This window comes from Lithobates pipiens, unplaced genomic scaffold (assembly GCF_037356315.1).
Source record: "Lithobates pipiens isolate NorthernLeopardFrog02 unplaced genomic scaffold, aLitPip1_a1.2 Scaffold_25, whole genome shotgun sequence".
NCBI lineage: Eukaryota > Metazoa > Chordata > Amphibia > Anura > Ranidae > Lithobates > Lithobates pipiens.
This window is the reverse complement of record NW_027507787.1, coordinates 206,102,507-206,124,170: the sequence shown is the minus strand read 5'-3', so window position 1 is coordinate 206,124,170 and position 21,664 is coordinate 206,102,507. Positions and strand designations below refer to the sequence as shown.

At 43.8% G+C, this 21,664-nt stretch overlaps 1 protein-coding gene across 4 annotated transcripts in view; it reads right to left on the bottom strand.

Annotated features, from left to right (window-relative positions):
* ALDH18A1 (aldehyde dehydrogenase 18 family member A1) overlaps positions 1-21,664 on the bottom strand; it is a 62,275-nt gene that overhangs the window by 16,169 nt on the left and 24,442 nt on the right. For all 4 annotated transcript variants that reach the window (XM_077455490.1, XM_077455489.1, XM_077455487.1 and 1 more), the window contains 6 exons: positions 16,250-16,340; positions 14,216-14,340; positions 13,429-13,573; positions 12,566-12,639; positions 10,992-11,091; positions 3,449-3,669 (listed from right to left, as the gene is read on the bottom strand). In XM_077455490.1, the coding sequence (XP_077311616.1) occupies positions 3,449-3,669; positions 10,992-11,091; positions 12,566-12,639; positions 13,429-13,573; positions 14,216-14,340; positions 16,250-16,340 (756 nt within the window). The remainder of the gene's footprint in view (positions 1-3,448; positions 3,670-10,991; positions 11,092-12,565; positions 12,640-13,428; positions 13,574-14,215; positions 14,341-16,249; positions 16,341-21,664) is intronic.

The window sequence follows — 21,664 nt, the reverse complement described above, 5'->3', positions numbered from 1 at the left end:
ACCATTATTTAAAGTGCCTCGGAATTAACCCCAAATAAAGTTCAGCTGTTCTAGTAGGTCTTCCCTGACATTTTCTTAGTCGCATCCTACAGCAAAAGTCATGGCCCTCAGAGAGTGTCCAAAGAGGGATCTCATTGTTAAAAGGTATCAGTCAGGAGAAGGATACAAAATTTCCAAGGCATTAGATATACCACGGAACACAGTGAAGACAGTCGTCATCAAGTGGAGAAAATATGGCACAACAGTCACATTACCAAGAACTGGACGTCCCTCCAAAATTGATGAAAAGACGAGAAGAAAACTGGTCAGGGAGGCTGCCAAGAGGCCTACAGCAACATTAAAGGAGATGCAGGAATATCTGGCAAGTATTGGTTGTGTGGTACATGTGACAACAATCTCCCGTATTCTTCATATGTCTGGGCTATGGGGTAGAGTAGCAAGACAGAAGCCTTTTCTAACAAAGAAAAACATGCAAGCCTGGCTAAATTTTGCAAAATCACATCTGAAGTCTCACAAAAGCATGTGGAACAATGTGTTCTGGTCTGATGAAACCAAGACTGAACTTTTTGGCCATAATTCCAAAAGATATGTTTAGCTCAAAAACCACACCGCACATCACCAAAAGAACACCATACCCACCGTGAAGCATGGTGGTGGCAGTATCATGCTTTGGGGCCGTTTTTCTTTAGCTGGAACAGGGGCCTTATTCAACGTAGAGGGAATTATGATCAGTTCCAAATACCAGTCAATATTGTCACAAAGCCTTCAGGCTTCTGCTAGAAAGCTGAATGTGGAGAAACGTCATCCTTCATGACAAGGACCCAAATCATACATCCAAATCAACAAAGGAATGGCTTCACCAGAAGAAGATTAAAGTTTTGGAAAGGCCCAGCCAGAGCCCAGACCAGAATCTGATTGAAAATCTGTGGGGTGATCTGAAGAGTGCTGTGCACAGGAGATGCCCTCACAATCTGATAGATTTGGAGTGTTTTTGCAAAGAAGAGTGAGCAAATATTGCCAAGTCAAGATGTGCCATACTGATAGGCTCATAACCAAAAAGATTAAGTTCTGTAATAAAATCAAAAAGGTGATTCAACAAAGAATTCATTTTTTGTGCACACTTATGCAACCATATTTTATTTTTACTTACCTCCACCTACAAGATTTCAGTTCGGTGTTCAACTGAGTTACAGTTTATAGGACACATTAAAAAGGTATAAACATTTCTGAAATGATTTTTGTCTTTACAGAAATCTAACATTTTATCAGGGGTGTGTAGACTTTTTATATCAACTGTACATGTATCCTGACAAGATCTTGCTCTGGGTGATGAGCAGCAGGTCAGAGGGTATAGCTTAAAAGCATTATAAACCTTCCTATTTTCCCCCTTGTGTTTTTTACCACCAAAAGATGTGCATTGATAATATTTTATGATGCCATTTGTTGCCCTGTATGCACATCCTATAGTAGAGTAAATTTTTACATTTCTGTGTCAAAAGTTTGTTTGGGTTTAAACATGAGGCATGCCGCATGGCATTGCACGGGTTAATGTGTGGCCTCTAACATGAGAACAGACACTTCATGTGAGGAAACAAAATATGCCACAATCCCTGGTTCTCTCAATCTAGCACTGTTGCAGGTGAGAGAAACAGTAATTAGATCTGACACAGACAGCAATTACCGAAGCACTAACCATGCAGGGTTTCATATCATTTGCATTTGTGATGCAACACAGAGGCAATGGCGAGTCATACATAGGACATTGAGTGTTCCCCAACAAGACATTACCTGCCCCATTAACTATGGGCTTTGCTGGGTGAATCTTTGTAGGGAAGGTAATTGCTGGATCAGGAGACTTAACATTTTTAGAGTAAACAAATGAATGAATCTCTTATCTAAAACTCCTTCCATGTGTGCTTAGTTTTTTTTTTTTCTCTGGTAACCCGCTGGGTAACAATGGAGGGTAGCCCTGTCTGTTGTGAGCAGTCTAACCTAAGCCAGTGAGCATTTGTCTTCTCACTACTTTGTATGAGCACCAAAGTCCCAGAGCCATTTGGATGATTTTTTTTCTTTACTGGGGCCTTTAGCTAATAGGGACAGGCTAGCTACAGGAATACATGGACATTGGGCAATCGATCAGCCATAGCACTACAAACTGCAGCCACAGCATGGGAGTCCATTCATTATAAGGCAAGGCAAACAGTACACGGAATATAACTACACTAATACCTAGTGTTAAAACAACCAAAACATTAGAAAGTGTACAATACCTTTAAAGCCGTATATAGCTGCTTAAAATGTATTGAAACAGTAAATTAAACCTTTAGATTTGAATACATTGTCAACCTGTGTGGTCTTATAATCTAACATCACCCTACCAGTAGTCAGTCAGAAGAAGAATTAGGACCTCATCTTCAAAAATGCAGATAACTTCCAAGTACTCTTAAAGAAAGCTGAACCTGTATCCACTGATGCCTTTGACTGGGTGTAATATGTATGTATGGAATCTGGTGGTTCTCAGTTTCAAAAACAGAATGAAGGTGATGCAAGTGTAAAACAGGGAAGCAGCAAAGACTTTGTGGGCGGTAGATGTAATATTTAAAGCTGAATTACAGAAATTCAGCTCCTTCATAAAAAAAGAAGGTAAACTATGTGTTAAGGCCAATAAGGTGCATGACATCTCCTGGATGTATCTCTATTATTTACATCTGACAGGTTTATAGTACTCCTGCAAGACAGCTATTGCTGCAGTTGCAGGAGCCAAACGCTGGACCTTTTGGCCTCTGCACCTTCAACAGTAAAGTCGCTGCAGCTGCAATGCTCGCCCCTCATCCTGCCCAATGACAAAAGCCTTGATATTGAACATATTCACAAAATACAAGGGCTTCTGTAAGTGGACAGCAGACGGGAGAGGTGGGCATAGCTTGTTCTGTGTGGTTGTCTATTCGGCAGAGCAATAAACTGGTCAGATGTAAGTAATAGAAATAAGCCCAGGTGGTGTCATGCACCACATTGGACTTAACACATAGGGGGTTAATTTACTAAAGGAAAATATACTGTGCACTTCAAGAGTACTTGCTCTAGAGCTTAGTAAATGAGGTAAAACTTCACTTTTCAAAGAATACCCAATCACATGCAAGAAAAAAAAACAAAAAAAAAAAAACAGTAATTTTCGTTTGTATATGATTGGATGATCTAAACCAGCAAAGCTTCAATTCAGATCCAGAGCAAATGCACTTAAAGTGCACAGTATATTTGCCTTTAGTAAATCAACCTCCCATGTGCCTTCACTTTTCACAAAGTGTCTGAATTCCTGCAATTCAGCTTTCAAAGTACAGCTGAAACTCAAACACTAAAAAAAATTGAGAACGGTGGTCAATGCTAACTAAAGTTTCTGAAGTACTCCATTAGCCCATTTAAACCCATTATATTAATAAACTACAAATACCTGTGGAAGACAGTCTGGTCGAGACTCGAAAATAACCAGCAGGACTCCGATTGGTACCGTCACCTGTTCCAACTCCAGATCCTTGGCGATTCGTGTTCGACGAATGACATGCCCTACACTGTCTTGGGAGGAGGCGGCTATCTGCCTGAGTCCAATGGCAAGACTGTTTAACTTGGCTGTGGACAAGCTCAATCGTTTCAAGAGTGGAGGGGCCAGTCTTCCTGAAAAATATAAAAGAAAAAACACTTTCAGCTATAGACCTCAATGGGAATTTTGTGCCTAGTAAAGAATACCTTTATGACAATCTGAAAGCCGATAACCCTAGACTCAATTATAAAAAGAGATGCAAGTTCCTTTTGTACTATAGCTGTGGCCAAAATTTTGAGAATGACACAAATATTACATTTTCACAAAGTCTGTGGCCTCGGTTTTTACTGACAATTTGCACATACTCCATCCAGAATGTTGATCAGCTGAATTGCAATGTACCTCTTTGCCATGAAAATTAACTTAATTTCCCCCCCCCCCCCCCCCCAAAAAAATTCACTGCATTTCAGCCCTGCCACAAAGGGACCAGCTAACGCCATGTCAGTGATTCTCTTGTTAAACACAGGTGTCAGTGTTAAAGAGGACCAGGCTGGGAAAACACACCCTTGAGAGATGGAGCTCCTACCCCAGACAGGAAACGCATTGCCTCCAGCTCTTTAAAAGGCGGTCCCTCAGGCATCTGGTCCGATTTAGCCAAGAACCGACGAACAGAGCTGAAATATATTTAAACTAGGGCTGTTGCGGATTAAAATTTTCATGCTTGATTAATCAATTTTTTTAAATCGATTAATCGACTAATTTCAATTAATTATAATGCACATACAGATCCAACTACTTTTAGCTGATCACCTTGCATTGTAACTCTGCCTTAGTCAGTGGTACATGCGGTATACACTATATACAATCACCCAACACTAGTTTGTTTCTACAATCCATGACTTAACTTCACAGTTCACACAAATGCGTTTTAAATTCAAACTGCAGCACCAACATAAGTCTTTTTTTTTCACAGTAGCGTGACAATCCCTCCACCTCCGATCTAACTAAGCACCCTCACCTTATGGCATGGACCCCTGTGCAAACAGGTGGTCATGCAAGTGGGTATCAAAAGGGTTAACATGGACCATAAACTTCTCTCACGTCTCCTTAGATCTCAGTAAGGACGCCAGGTCATGGGTAGAAGGAAAAGATCTAAGTGCTCACCGTTTAAGTATAAGATTTCATTTTTGTGTTCAAACACACAAGAGTCTGGTGACGTCGATGTCCGTGACGTCCTCGGATCTCTGACGGAACTCCTTGAAGACCCGGAAGCTGGCAGAGAGGCGAGTATTTTCAATTGATCAAAAAAAATTTACGATTAATCGAGGAATTAATTTCCACAGCCCTAATTTAAACTGTACATACAAATTAATTTTATACATACAAATGGTGGGAACGTGCTGTCTTGGAAGACTCCTGGAAACAGAGTTACCAGTAAGTCTAACTCTGGTTTTTCCCCAGTCGTCTGCCAGAACAGCCCTTGAACGGATGAACAAGTACTCGCCAAATTTTTAGGCGGGACCACTGCTTGTTGGATTTTCCTCCCAAATGCTTAATCTTGATTACCCAAAACGTGGATAGTGTCAAATGAACGTAGACATGCTTGACCACCACGGCCTTGCATATCTGCTCTGGGGTAGTGCTGGCTCTTTCTGCCCAGGACCTGGCAAACACCCTTGTGGAGGGTCCAAGTGTAGAGTTTTGTACCCTTCTGAGATGGCCATCTTTATCCACCTGGCTATTGTCCATTTAGAAGCCGATTTACCTTTGATTTCTTGAGAAGTGGATAAACAGGGCCTCTGATGTTCTGCAGTGCTTGGTAGCTTCCAAATAGCCTTTGAGACATCTCCTGACATGCAGCCGATGTAGTTGCTCTTCTTTGCTATTCGATGGTTTACTACAGAAGGAGGGTAACACTGTATCCTGACTTCTGGGAAAGGTACAAGCAACCTTGGGGATAAATGCTTGGTCAGTCCTGAGAATGACCCTATCCATCAATATCTGCATAAAGGGCTCTCTAATTTACAAAGCCTGTAGTTCGCTGACTCTGCAAGCAGACCTCTTAGTGATAAGAAAAAATGTTTTAAGGGTAATCAGTCTTAAAGATGCCTTTGATGACGGCTCAAAGGCTCGTTAATGACTGCTTTTAACATGATAGAGAAGTCCCAGGTCAGAATTTTACAACATGGCACTGGTCGTAGTCTAGAGATGGCCTTACAAAATCTATAAGTGGGTCCTGGTGTAGGGAACGCTGAAAGACTGAACCTGAAATTGCTGAAATCTGTACCTAAATTGCGCTTGAGCATAGCTTTTTATCAACGTCTTCCTGCAGGAATGCTAGAATTATTGGAGAATCATATTCTCTTTTTCCGTTCTCTGTTAGCCAGAGGTTAAACTTCCTCCAGACTTTCGGGTATATGGCTCTTGTAACTGGTTTGCGACTTTGTAGCAGAGTTTTTAATCATTTGGTTTGATAGACCCTTATACTTCAGGATCTCTGTTTCAGATACCATGCCGCTAAGTTTAGCATGACTGGATTGGGATGCAGTACTGAGCCCTGGGATAGCAGGTTTCCGACTGAAAGGTAACATCCAAGGTGGTCGATCCGCTAATAGTAGAAGTGAAAACCATGCCCTCTTTGGCCAAAAGGGGGGCTATAAAGATAAGGGATGTCTGTTCTGTCCTGAATTTGGAGAGGATTCTTGGGATCAGATATAGAGGTGGGAAGGCGTAACAAAGTTCATGCACTCTGGAGGGCATCGACTGCCACTGGCTGATCTCTTGAGTTTGGCGTTTGCTTTGTTGGCAAATAAGTCAATCTCTGGAAGGCCCCACTTGGAAACTATTTCCACAAACACTGTTGGTTCGAGTGACCATTCTTCTTACTAGCGTAACTGTCTGCTCAAAAAAATCAGCTAGGTTGTTCTGCATTCCTTTGAGATGGATTGCCAAAAGAGATTCCAGATTTTCCTCTGCCCAGGAGAATATTTCCTGTGCTATACTCATCAAGATGGGACTTATGGTCTCTCCTTGTTTTTGGTACGCTACCGAGGTTGTATTGTCCAATCTGACCTGTATGTGTTAGCCTCTGAGCTGACTTTGGAATGCGGAGATTCCTCTGGCTAAAGCTTTGAATTCCTTGTAGTTGGATGAGTGTTGTTTCTCTAGTTGAGTCCAAGTGCCCATCGCCCCTCTAAATGGGACCCCCATCCCTGACTGCTGGCATCTGTAATCAATATGCGTGCTATCGGGAAGGTCCCTCTTGTAGATTGAATTGGTTTCTCCACCAAAGGGCTTGCTTTGTTTTTTTCTGAGAGGTACACCTTGTCCTCCAAGTCTTTTGCCCACAAATTTTGTAGGAGGAAGGATTGGAGTTGTCCTTGGTGAAACCTGGCCCATTTGACTGCTGGGATGGAGGATGTCATAAGTCCTAAAACCTGACATTATTTATCTTATTGTAACTGGGAGCTTTGTCTGTATTTGTGCTATCCGTTGTCCCATGCGATCGACCTTTTCTTGTGGGAGTATTATTTTTAGTTCTTTTGAACTGATCGTGCAACCTAGTAATGGGATTTCTTGCGAGGGAGAGAGATGCCATTTCTCCCTGCTGATGATCCATCCGACCTGGGATAACCACTGCTGTGCAACTATTAGATCTTTTAGTAGTCTCTCTTGTTGGTGCTTTGAAAAGCAAGTTGTCCAAGTATGGAATAATTGTTATGGCTTGCAGTCTTAGTGGTGCCAGGGCTTCTGCCAGGATCTTGGTAAAGATTCTCAGAGATGAGGAGAGGCCGAAGGGTAAGGCTCAGGTTTGAAAGTGATATACCTTTTTTCCCCATCTGTATTACTATGCGGAGAAATTTTTGGGAGCTTTCCCTGATGGGAACGTCCTTTAGGTCTATTTTTGCCATGAAACAATCTTTTTGGAGCAGATTCCTGACAGAGTAGATTGACTCCATTTGGATTTTTTTGTACTGTATGACTGTGTTCAATGGCTTTAAGGTTGAAGATCAGGCGATATTTGCCTCAAGGTTTCTGCACCAAAAACGTGTGCGAATGCCTGAGCTTTTGCAGGGTCCCTGGATAATTGAGTAATCAATACTCTTGCAGCAAGTCTTTGGTTGAACTCTAAGGCATATCCTTTCTCGATCACTCCCCTGACAAAACTGTTGGAGGTTCGTTTTTTCACTGCGGAAGGAAATCCTCCAATCTTCCTCCCACTTGGCAGCTGGCATCACTGTGGTTTGGAATTTTTGTAAGTAAGTTTAAAAAGCTTGTTAGTCTTTTGCCTCCTTTTCTGAGTAGACCAGTGATTTTTTGCACTTTCCTTTATCCTGTGTTCTTGTTTGTCCTTTATAGGGACAGTTTTTTTTTCTGGGAAATTATTATTTTTTCTTAACAGGAAAGGTCTTTTTCCTATCGGCTGTACGAGCTAAGGCTTCATCTAGGCCTGGCCAGGTTTTCAGTCAAAGGGTTCTCCTGGTTGCAACAGATAATAAGACTGCTCTGGCTGAGAGTTTTACAGACTTGGTCGAGACGTCTGCAATGAAGCCTACTACTTTAAGTAGCAAGGGGAAATATTTTAAACAGCTCTATCGTAGGGGCAGGCGCAGTCAGATGCTCTTGCACACGTTTTAACCACAATTGAAAATTTTGGGCTACGCAATTTGTTGCCAGTGCTGGTCTGAGGTTTGCCATCGTGGTATCCCATGATCTTTTTAAGATTACATTGTCCATGGGGTCCCCCAAGTGCCCCGTGTCCTCAAAGACCAGACCCAAGTGTTTTGACACTTTTGCTGGGGGGGGGGGGCATCTAATTTAGGGGATTGATTCCAGACGGAGTTTGGATCCTCAAAGGGAAATCTTTTCAGGCTACTTGAAAAGAAGGTTTTTTTTTTTATTTATTCAACCCTCAGTACATTTTGTCATGTCTTGAGTGTTTTTTTCTTCTTTCATCTCTAAGGCCTCAGATTCCCAGGAGGAAGTGGATGAACTAGTAGGGGCAAAGTTTGAACCTTGTGGGTTCTCCTGAATTCTTTGGCCTTCCTCCTGTCCTGAATCTGATTGGGAGGAGTCCAGGTTAGTGTTAAGGGAATGCTCCCTACTCTCTAAAGGCTCTCCTGAACCTACCGATGTAGGGAAAGTGGGCACCTGATCAGGTTGTCCAACGGCCGTGCCTGGGACTTGTGCATCTGAGATACATTTTCTGAATGACAGAAAAGTAGGTTGCATTTCAACCTTGAAGGAGCAGAGGAATTTTGAAAAAGGAGAATCTTCCTCGTTCTTTAGCATGGCTGTGATGCAAGTAGGACACAAGGTTTTTATGTAGCTAGACTGGAGCCTTGCACTACAAGGACATTTCTTTTTGTATGTCTTTCTCTGATCTGGATGATTCTTTCTGAGAGGGGGACAAGGAGAGAAGGTTTTGTTTAACAAAAATAACTCATCTAATCCTCGCCTTCTCCTGCTGTGCTAAGGGGCCCAACAGAGCGATAAGGTGGTTCCCCCCAGGGTCTTCTAGCTCCCCTTGCAATAAGTGATACAAAGGAAAAAGAGGCTCTGGCCAGGCGAGCCTACCAGTGATGAGCCAACGTTTGCCTCCCCCGGAGTATGGGATGCCTCCATGGTGCTCCGTTGCTGTTGACGTCTAAAGCCCATGCGGTTACCTTTAAATACATAGTCTCGGCCTTCCCCATTGCTCTGTGCCGGAAGCACAAGCTCCGGCGCGCAGTGATGACATACTCGCCGGTTGTGATGCCTGGCGTTTTCCCAGTCACGGCATCCTACAGCAAGGAGATTGAGGTCTCTCACTGCTGACGCCACCGCCACTCCGCCATCACTGCCCACCCCCCCGCCAGACACAGGAGAGAGGGGGGGACAGGGAACTCCATATCTTTGTGGAGGGAACCCATGGGCCTGCGGAGAGGAAGGCCTCCTGGCCTTAAGGTGAGGGCGATTTTCGGCTGGTCTGGACAACCCTTGATAATGGACGCTCTCCCACTCCATCTCCCCTAAAAGACAGTTCCTCCAGGCAACATGTCTCCTCCGACTGAGGGGGGCGGGGACACAGTGTGGTGGTGGGGACACCATGAGAGTATCATGGGGCCTCCTGCAGTCCCGTTGGGGCACAGGCCTCCTACATCAGATGGTGGCAGCCCTGGCTTCTCTAAACTCTTGTAAAAAAAATAAAAAAAGTACACAGCAGTTCTCAGTGCATTCTGCTCCCCGTCCATCCCAGGTGAGGTCATGTACAAGTAGCCTGTCTGCCAATTCCCATCCCAGGAATGAAAACTGCTGATAGGCAAGGGATGTTGTTTTCTGCCCAAGATAGAATATGATTCACCTCTCTGGGCGGTACGACTTCTCGTGCCCCCTTGGTGATCGATATAAGCCACAGCTGTGGCATTGTCGGATCGGATCCCAACAGCATAATTCCGTAGTCTGAGCGTCCAGGCCTTTAGAGTCAGGCGTACTGCCCGAATCGCTAGAATATTGATGGGCAAGGTCAACTCTGATTTGGACCACTTCCCTTGGACAGACGCTTCTTCCAGGACTGCTCCCCAGCCCACAAGGCTGGCATCTGTTACTAGTTTCCAGATAACCGGTAGAAAGGATTTTTGGATATTAACCAATTGAGGCTCTGACACACCTTGGTGGATAAACGCACCGGGAAGTCAGAGTTTGGACCTTCTTGTTCCAAGTGGACAGGATACTGTTTTGCAGCAGTCTTGAATGAAACTTTGAGCCCTTAACCTGGCTAAAGGAGGAGCCAGGATCTTTATAAAACACTTGAGGTGCAGTAGCTAACACCAAAAGGTAGAGCTACAAACTGCAAATTAAGATTTTCTACCTTGAATCGTAGACATTTCTGGTGAGCAGAGAAGATCGGCACATGGAGATAAGCATCCTTGATGTCGATCGACGCCAGAAGCTCTCCCCCTTGTAGGAAGGAGACTACTGATCGGATAGAGAAAAAAAACGAGTAGACGGGAACTCTTGGAACTCCAGCTTGCACCTTGGAGCTATTGAGGAAGTCCCCTATTCGTTTTCCTGGTGTATATAAAGGCAGTAAATAGGACTGGTAATGATAGTTGACTTCCCAGGTGAGTTGGATGAGTTGGATGAGTAAGATGAGTTGAGTTGGATCTTGGAGTCCTTTACATATAGGCATACTAGGACCAATTTATAGACAGGATCTAATTAACCTACCAGCATGTCTTTGGAGTGTGGCAGGAAACCGGAGTACACAGAGGAAACCCACGCAGGCACAGGGAGAACATGCAAACTCCAGGCAGATGTGTTGTGGTCGGGATTTGAACCAGCGATCCTATTGCTGCTAGGTGAGAGTGCTACTACACCACTATGCTGCCCATTCCTAGTTACAAATGCAATCTACCTAGCCAAGAGATCCTATTCTATGAATTGGAGGGCAATCAGAACTACGTGAGTACTTTACCTTTATCCTCCGCTTCCTCCATGTCCTTCTTATTAGCAGCCAGAATCTCATCTCTGTGATCGGTCAGTAAATCGGCCAGACGATAAATGACTTCTGCTCTCTGTCATGTAAACACAATGTTATATGGAGCTGTAGGATACCTCTGATAAAGGAACATTCACTGATCATGTAATGAATTGCAAAGGATTTGCTGACCTGATGTGAGAACATTTTATAGCTATATCACATGGACACCAATGATGGGGCACTATTCCTCCCACTGATATATACAATGGCACACTATTGCTTCCACTGACATCAAAGATGAGGCACCATTCCCCTCACCGATATAAACAATGGGCCACTATTCCTCTCAATGGCACCAACAATGGGCCACTATTCCTCTCAATGGCACCAACAATGGGCCACTATTCCTCTCAATGGCACCAACAATGGGCCACTATTCCTCTCAATGGCACCAACAATGGGCCACTATTCCTCTCAATGGCACCAACAATGGGCCACTATTCCTCTCAATGGCACCAACAATGGGCCACTATTCCTCTCAATGGCACCAACAATGGGCCACTATTCCTCTCAATGGCACCAACAATGGGGAACTACGCCTTCCACTGATACCTTTGGTAGAGACTAAGGATGAGCCCCAGGTGGGCTCTGCGCGTGAAGCATGCGAACACGCCTGAGCTCATCCCTAGTAGAGACGGTGGGAGGTGTGCAGTATTTCTAACAGACCTTCTATCCTAGGGTGACAATGCTGCTCCTGCAATGAGTGAAAGTTTTCACCCTAAGACAGAAGTTACTGGTAGGATCAGCATGAAAGAAAAAACAAAAAAATAAAATCACAACGAATGCGCCACCATAGCCATGGACTGGTAAGCTGTGAAATATTACTTTTTTGTTTTTGAGTTTAGATATCCTGTAAAGCCCAAAATTAATTAGAAAAAAAATACAAAAAAAAAAAAAAACAACAATCTGACATGTATGTCGTGCTGCTGGCTCCTACTTGGCTTAAAATCTTCTTCATAATAAAACTGGGGAAGCAGTGATGGGCGCTCACCAAAAGTGATTATGCCGCCCCTTCTGCAATTTGTGGGGTATACTTCTCTACTATGCAATTTTGGTTACAGAGCAAGTTTGCCTTTAGTTCTACTTTGATGCTACTTTGAAATCATGCTTCTTCACTTGAAGTAACACAATTTCAAAGTAGTAGGTCAGCGCGGTTTCAAGCACTACTTGGCTGACATCTGTGGCACTTCATGCACAGATTTCTATGCAATTAACACCTAAAAATCGCAAAAAAATAGTGCAGGAACCCCCCCCCCCCCCCAAGTCGGAGTCACGCTGATTGGAACGGTGGCTCTATTCCTGACAAGAGGTCGTATGATTTGGAACGGTCAAATCGCATGACAAGTGGCCCCAATGTGAACGGGGCTAAAGGTACAGCTATTCTTGCCAAGAGAATAATGCAGACTACTCTTGATACCTCCTTCCAAACTTGGTGGTTTCCTAACAGTTTGAGTAATCTTTGGATTCTGGGAAGGAACAATTACAGTATATGAAAGGGTCCTACATACCTGCTCTGGCTGCAGGGTAGCTAAGCTCCTGCCACCTGCCCGAGCCATCTCTGCCTGCTGCTCCACAGTAGGTCCTAGAAAATACACCAGGAAACACTTGTTATAGAATGACTTTCACATATGTTTTGCTACTGTTATTTGGATCTGGAATTAAAGTGCCGGTGGATTGCTTCTGTGGGAGGGGACGTGATCTTCCTCTGGTGTCAGCCGGGGAGATCACATGGGCGCTCGGCTTCACCCACAGAAGCTGTCTCATAGCTGTAATGTGGGCACGAGTCATGTGACCGGCCTGAAGACAGCTGAAAAATGGTATTTATACTGCTTGTTTTTTTTTTTAAAACACTTCTCACGGTGTGGTAAGCCAGCCTCTAATAGAGGGGCTGGCAGTGACAATTAGTTTTTTTTCCCAATAATAGCTGAGCAGAGACAGAGAGAGGGAGCTGAGAGGCAGGAAGGAGGGGGTGAGGGGGAGAGTTGAGAGCAGGGCAGCGTATGACAGAGGGACGTACTCCGACTACAGTGGTCATGGCTCAGCAGTCATGATTTTCGTGGTCAGTTCAGAGAGGGCATACAGGAAGTGGCAGATTCAGGGAGTTTTTTTTTTTACAGTTTAGAGGGGGGCAGATTACGCAGCACACGCACTGTGCTGTTTAATCTGCTTTAAGGGACCAGGATATATATATATTTTTTTGAGGTTAAAAACGCTTTAAGAACAAACTTTCAGACCCTATCTTGTTTGTAACCTGGGGACATTCAGTTTGTTGCAGACTGGCAAGTAGAGCTGGGAATTTTACTTTTATTTATAGGACTCGGGCCTGGATCTTTTGAGCCCAAATTATAATCATTACGTTTTTTCAACTCACCAGCTGGTTTTACTTCGGAAAAGAAAGTGCCAACTTTCTTCCCTTCCACGATGTCTGCGATCACATGACCAGATATTTTAGGATGAGTGCCATTGGCTATCACCACCGAGGTGCCACCTTGAAGGGCCCACAAAGCAGCTTTGACCTAGAGAAAGGTTACAGTTCAATTTGTATATAAAAATGAAAAGGTAAACAGGTGAAAATAAAATTTTTATTACTTTGATGTCTTTTATTCCTTAAAGCGGAGTTCCACCCAAAAGTGGAACTTTTGCCTTAAGGGCTCATGACCCCCTGACATGCCACATTTGGCATGTCTTTTTTGGGGGGGTACCTATTAGGTACCCAGCTCCCACTTCTGCTCAGTGCGCCGCTGCTCCCCAAGAGCAGAAGTTCTCCTCTCCCCTTCCCTCTGTGCAATTGTCTGGGACACGTCACAGGTCCCAGAAGATTGCCCGGCCATTCAGAACACGCAGCGCGACTCACACATATGCAGTGCACACTTGGCTGTGAAGCCGGAAGCTGTCACAGCCGGGGCGTCCACACTAGTGATGCCGACACTGGGAAAAGGAGGGGGGAGAGATCCCAGGCTTCGGCGGTTGCATCCTGGACCGTGGGACAGACGAGTGTGTGTTTATTAAAGGAGTCATCAGATACACTTTTTGTAACTGCTGACTTTTAATAAACACAGAAACGGCTGGAACTCCTCTTTAATGAGCATGTATTATACATGCTGATATACCTTCTTTTCAATAAAACTGATATAAAGCAACAATTACATAGGCCATACCTTGGCCTCCATGCCTCCCATACCGACTCTTGATTTAGTCCCAAACGTCACAGACTGTTGATCGCCTGGGTAAAATATGTCGATGAGTTTGGCATCATCTGACCCAGGAGGGCTGTCAAAAAGACCTACAAACAGAAAGTAAAGCCAATCATTTATTATGCAACGTGTTCCACTATAGAGATCCTAAAAGGTAGCTGCTATGTGAGAAAGACAGGGGCTGCCACTGCTAATTCCTAAATATATTAGGTGCTTGGCTGATATTTTTGACCCTCTGGCATCAATGATTGCTGTCCCAAGTATACAGATCAAGTCTACAACTCAGAAAGTGCAGTCCTTGAGATGACCAAACTACTAACATTTTAATAGGAATTCAGTAGAGTAAGCCTACATATTCCTCCTTTACATAGCACACTTGTACAGTACAGAGGTAGACGCTATCAAAGGTGGGAGGGACACTGATTGAACATTTAAAGCAAAACGCTAGAATTATTTTTTATGCAAACTTACATAAGGTGAATAGAAGGGACAGCATTTGTTACAATCTCCACTTTACCCAATCAGAGAATGCCTTTTATACATTCAAACAAAATCTAAGGTTGTTCCGCAATGACTGCAATGCCAAATGAGTGAACCCCTGTGGTCAGTGTGCAGAAGGGAAGCGACTGGAGCAGAACTCGGAAGATCACATCTCCACTGTATGTGGTGGGAACTACTATAGTGATTTTTAGCATCTCCAGCAACCCTCCGGATATCGGATGTGGATACTTAGATCAAACCAAGCTGGACCAATATAGGTTTGCAAGGTTCCTCTGTTCTTTAGAGCAGCGTTTCTCAACCTCAGTCCTCAAGTACCCCCAAGGAGCCATATTTTTCAGGTTTTCCTTTACTTTGCACATCTGCTTTAAATCAACACCAATGACATGGTACTGATAAGAGCCATTTTATCTAAGGGAAGCTCCCAAAACATGGCCCGATGGGGGTACTTGAGGACTGAGGTTGAGAACCACTGGTTTAGAGGATCAACTATCAAGTTGTTCTATGAACAGGCTTGATGAATATGTCCTGGAAGGGGTCATTAGATTTGATCGGACGTGTTCCTGTGCAGCTCCTGTCTCTCCTACCATCCTGATCAGCCATAGGTGAAAACAGACTCCAATTGAAGTCTACCCGGGTAGGACCCTTTTCCACATCCTAGGGAGGCGTTTTGGTGGATGGAAAAGCAGCAGATGGAAGAAGCAACCTCCGGCCAAGATGAGCATCACCACGCGCTCCTGCCAAGATGGCCACTGCAACGCCATCCATGGGTCTAGCGCATCCCCAGCCACCACTCCTGATCTCTTTGTGGACAGCCAGGACGCTTTCCTGCCACCTTCTCCCAAGATCCTGGACCCCCCCCTGGCAAGCAACCTCAGGTGATGTTGTCACGGACGGCGGCAAGGGGGCTAAACTGTCGGGGGGCCTCGCTATCATTAAGGTAAACCACACAGACCTTATGGTATGTGTGGTTTACCTTGATGATAGCAAGGACCTCTGACCCTTAGCCAAAAAAAAATAAAAAATAAAAAAAAGCGTTTTTTATTTTTGACTATCTGAAAAAAAAATATATATATTTTTTAAATGCTTCTACATCTGTGAAGTTAAATCATTCAGGCGAGGTTGTAAAAGCATCCCGTGTACATGAAGCCTTACACTGGTCTTCAGAATGCGTTGGCCCAGTTTTATTTTTACTACTTGAACACCTATGCCACTTACAGCTCCAAAAAGCCTGTGTGCATGGGGCCAGCTAACAGCAGATGCAAAAAACGCCCTGCATACATGAAGCCTTAATTAAAAAAGATTTTAAAAAATTACATAATCCCATTTATGCGTCATTGCCTGGTTTTTCATCCTTGCCCCAGAAAGTTTATGACCCGATTCTAAGAAAACCTAGAAAGTGTATAATAAGCAAAGCTCTAGGCACACCCAATAACAGAGAAAGCAGTTGAACTAGTTCAGTCCTAATTGCTGGCACAGAGGACGATCATTTATCACTACCTTCCACATCAGAAAGAACGATGATCAAGTCCGCCTTCATCTCAACAGCCAGCCGAGCTGCCAAGCTGTCATTATCCTTTATGCTGATCACCTGTGGAGATAAGCCAGGTCAGGAGAAGAGAACGTCTTACACCATAGTTCTAGATGAAAGAAGAGATCTGGATTCTAATGATTAGTATATAACAAGAAAAATACAGCAGAGAAGCAAGCAAGCGAGCAGCATGCTATGTAGTGCAGGAAGACTCAGTGATGTCACATTGGTTGCAATTGTCCAGGTTTAGATGGTAAAATGACCCCAATATACATACATACATACGACCTCATCGCCACACGGAGCCTTGGAAAGCTAAAATATAAATCATGAGGTTCAACCACTTAAAGCGGACCTCCACCCTAAAGTGGAAGTTCCGCTCATCGGAATCCCCCACAATTGGCACCTTTCAGGGGGGAAGGCGGTGCAGTTACCTGTATAATCCAGGTATCTGCACCCACTTCCATGAATAGCTAGCCGCAGATGCCCCCACCTGTTGTGTTCTGGGAAACACACAGTTCCTAGGACACAGCGGGGACCAGTGAAGACACGCAGCACGACTCGCGCATTTGCGCAGTAGGGAATCGGGCTGTGAAGCCGCAACGATTCACTTCCCGATTCCCTGACAGAGGATGGCGGCAGGGGGCAGCTGAGAGACGAGCGTTTGCTTGTCATCTGCTGCCGACATCGCTGGACCCTGGAACAGGTAAGTGTCCATTTATTAAAAAAGTCAGCAGCTGCAGCATTTGTAGCTGCTGACTGTTAATATTTTTTTTTTAAGGTGGCACGCCTCTTTAACCACTTCAGCCCCGGACCAATAAACACCTTAAGGACCAGAGGTCTTTTTCCAATTTCGCACTGCGCTGCTTTAACTGGTAATTGCGCGGTCATGCAATATTGCACCCAAACGAAATTTGCGTCCTTTTCTTCCCACAAATAGAGCTTTCTTTTGATGGTATTTGATTGCCTCTGCGATTTTTTTTTTTTTGCGATATAAATGGAAAAAGAGTGAAAATTTTGAAAAAAAAAGATATTTTCTTCTTTTTGTTATAAGAAAAATCGAATAAACTAAATTTTAGTCATACATTGAGGGCAAAATTTATTCAGCCACATATCTTTAGTAAAAAAAATGTCAATAAGCGTATATTTTTTGGTTTGCGCAAAAGTTATAGCGTCTACAAACTAGAGTACATTTTCTGGAATTTACACAGCTTTTAATTTATGACTGCCGATCTCATTTCTTGAGGTGCTAAAATGGCAGGGCAGTACAAACCCCCCCCCCCAAATGACCCCATTTTGGAAAGTAGACACCCCAAGGAAATTGCTGATGGGTATGTTGAGCCCATTGAATATTTATTTTTTTTGTCCTAAGGGATTGAATAATGACAAAAAAAAAAAAAAAAAATGATATATTGCTCACACATGCCATAGTTATATGTGGAATTGCACCCCAAAATATATTCCGCTACTTCTCCCGAGTATGGGGATACCACATGTGTGGGACTTTTTGGGAGTCTAGTCGCGCACGGCACCCCGAAAACCAATCACCACCTTCAGGATTTCTAAGGGTGCAAATTGCCAAAATAGCACAAAACCCCCCAAAATGACCCCATTTTGGAAAGTAGACACCCCAAGCTATTTACTGAGAGGCATGTTGAGTCCATGGAATATTTTATATTTTGCCACAAGTTGCGGGAATATTACAAACTTTTTTTTTTTTGCACAAAGTTGTCACTAAATGATATATTGCTCACAAATGCTATGGGCAGAAGTCAAATTACACCCCAAAATAAATTCTGCTGCTTCTCCCGAGTACGGGGATACCACATGTGGGGGACTTTTTGGGAGCCTAGCCACGTACGGGACCCCGAAAACCAAGCACTGCCTTCCGGATTTAAATATAAAATGCTACCAAAAAACCTGTTAGCGATGGCAGGGATCAGGCCTGACTCTGCGATTGCTGCAGTTATGTGTTTAGTGTTTTGTAAGTGACAGTGATCGATCGATACTGCACTTGGGTGGGCTGGGCAGAGGGGCAAAAACGCCGGTGCTAGCAGGTATCTGGGCTGATCCCGCTAACAATGCGTTTTTTTGGAACCCTAAACTGCTGGGGACGCTAGTATAGATCTGATCAGATCAGATATTGATCTGTTCAGATTCTATAGCACTACGGGAGGTGTATGCTTTGCGTGTGGGTGTTAGCGGTACTGGCACTAACCTAGCGCTGTCTGGGGCGACGCAGACCCTGACCCTAAAACCTAATTGATATCACCCGCCGGGTGATCAGGGGGTTAAACCTTTATTGGGTAATAAATGGTGGGTGCCCTGATGCTATAAAAAACAAACTAACCAGAGTCACCTGTAACACTTATACGGTGATCAGTGGTGAAAGGGTTAACTAGGGGCAATCAGGGGTTCAAATTTTTATTAGGTAGTATATGGGGGTCCCTGGCGCTATATAAAAACCTGACGGGAACCTAAATAACTAACTGGCTAACCAGCGTCACCAGTGACACTTATACTGTGATCGCTGGTGAAAGGGGGTGAAAGGGTTAACTAGCAGCAATCAGGGGGTTAAAACCATTATTGGGTAGTATATCGGGGTACCTAGCGCTATAAAAACCTGGCAGTGAACCTAAAAAAATAACTAGCTACCTAGCGACACTAGCGACACTGATGCAGCGATCAGAAAAATGATCGCTTAGTGACACTGGCAAAAGGGGGTGAAAGGGTTAACTAGCGGCAATCAGGGGGTTAAAAACATTATTGGGTAGTATATCGGGGTACCTAGCGATATAAAAACCTGGCGGTGAACCTAAAAAAATAACTAGCTACCTAGCGACACATGCAGCGATCAGAAAAATGATTGCTTAGTGACACTGGCAAAAGGGGGTGAAAGGGTTAACTCTAGGGGCAATCAGGGGTTAAATCTTTATTGGGGGGTGATAGGGGGCTACCCTGGACCTAACACTAACTGTCCTGACAGTTTTTACTGTCACAACTGACACTGAATGCATTGATCAGTAAAGAAATGATCAATGCAATCAGTGACACTGTGACTGGGGGGGGGGAGGGGGGGGGGGTTTGTGTGCCTGTGTGTACCTACATGTCAGTGTAGTGTTGGTGCACACTTACTATTAGTCTTCTCCCTCGTAGTCCGGTCAAAAAGACCGCCCCGAGGAGAATGACATCATTTCCTCCTTCCTGTGTAAACAATACACAGTGGGAGGAAGCTTCTCATTGGCCAGGAGCGATCCAGAGGGGGTGGCCGAAAACGAACGGCCATCCCCTCATCACGGAGCGCTCCTGGAGGGAACTGGACCGTCGTATCCAACGGGAGGGGGTCCGATTGGACCCCCCACCCGCTGGAAGGCAATCACGTACATCTACGTGATTGTGCCTGCCTGTGCCATTGTGCTGACGTACATTGGCAATACGGCGGTCCTGAAGTGGTTAAGGACCGAGCCTCTTTCTGAGATTTGTTATTTACAAGTTAAAAACAGTTATTTTTGCTGGAAAATTCCTTAGAAAAAAAATGTATACTGTTTGGGTGTTCTAACACCCTAGAGAATAAAATGGCGGTCATTGCAATACTTTCTGTCACCGTATTTGCGCAATGGTCTTACATGCACACTTTTGGGGAAAAAAAATACACTTTTTTAAATTAAAAAAATAAGACAACAGTAAAGTTAACCCAATTGTTTTTTTTTTATATTGTGAAAGATAATGTTACGCCGAGTAAACTGATACCCAACATGTCACGCTTTAAAATTGCAACCTGCTCGTGGAATAGCGACAAACTTTTACCTTTAAAAATCTCCATAGGCGATGTTTTAAAAAACAAATTCTACAGTTGCATGTTTTGAGTTACAGAGGAGGTCTAGGGCTAGAATTATTGCTCTCGCTCTACCGATCGCAGCGATACCTCACATGTGGTTTGAACACCGTTTTCATATGTGGGCGCTACTCACGTATGCGTTCGGTTTTACACGCAAGCTCATCAGGACACGTTTAAAAAAATATATATATATTTTGTTATTTATTTTACCTTTTATTTTGACACTGTTTAAAAAAATAAATAAAATCGTGTCACTTTTATTCCTATTCAAAAGGAATGTAAACATCCCTTGTAATAGAAAAAAAAAGCACGATAGGACCTCTTAACCCTTTAAAGTCCACATAGTGTGACTCAAAATGTGTTGTACCAAACAGTGGAGCAGAACGTTAAAGGGCTAAATATGAGATCTGGGGGTCAAAAAGACCTCAGATCTCATATTTACACAAAAATGCAATAATAAAAAAAAATTGGCACTTTAAGAGCTATGGGCGAAAGTGACGCTTTGACGGCGCTTCTGCCATGCATTTTTATGGAGACGGGTGGGGGCCATCTTTCCCTCACTTATCTCCATGCCCAGCAAGGGTGAAGATCCGACCGCGGCAGTAGGAGGTTGCCCTTTCCCGCCGCCAATAAAAGTGATCTTCTCACGGCGAATCCGCCGTAGAGACCACTTATTCTGAAACCGGTCCGCTCACTGAAGAAGAGGATACTGGGGTTATGGAAGCTAGCTGCTGCCATAACAATATCCCTCTTCAAAGTACCGCCGTATAACGACGGTGGGCGGTACGGAAGTGGTTAATAAAAATTGAAGTGAAAAAATGTCTTTATTGTATTCAGTTCCCCCGGGGGACAAAGGGCATGTAGTACTTTGTCCCATCTTCCTATGTGCTGTATTAGGCTAGTTGGAAGGTTGCAACTAACGATCAGGGGGTTGCTTTGACTCCAGGAACTTGCCTGGATGGCGATGTTGGCTAAAATGTTCGAGGCGAGCAAGTGTTAGGAAATGGAAAGTTGTCTTTCAAAGAAGCCGTCTCCTTACTAACTGTGTGTTCGGATGGCCATGGGGGGCAGAGGGGTGCCCTGCCTGACATCACAGTCCGGTCTTATAGACAGCACCAAAGAAGGTGAGATAAAATACTACATGTACGTTGTCCAGAGCAGATAATTAATAATAAACACGAGGAAAACAAAAAAAAAAAAGGAAGTGCATGCCCATTTTACAGCTGAAAGCGGTTGAAGAAACTATAAAAGATCAGCGTGTTTTTTTTTACATTTTGGAGTTTTCATCAGCTAGAGAGGAACAGAAAGTCTGAATATAATCAAATACAGAAATTACTCTACAGATAAGAGTAATGGCCCAAAAATGAGTGAATGAAATTGATAAAGTAGACATACTTTTCTTGAACTACTTAAAGCCTAATTTCAGGTTTTGGATATTTTGAAATAATTCGAACCAAGCTGGCCCAAGCAAACTTTTCCGTTAAGAAATGCCCCATGTCAGCACTGTATAAACTGTTGGAGCATCAGCTACATAAAGTACGCCATT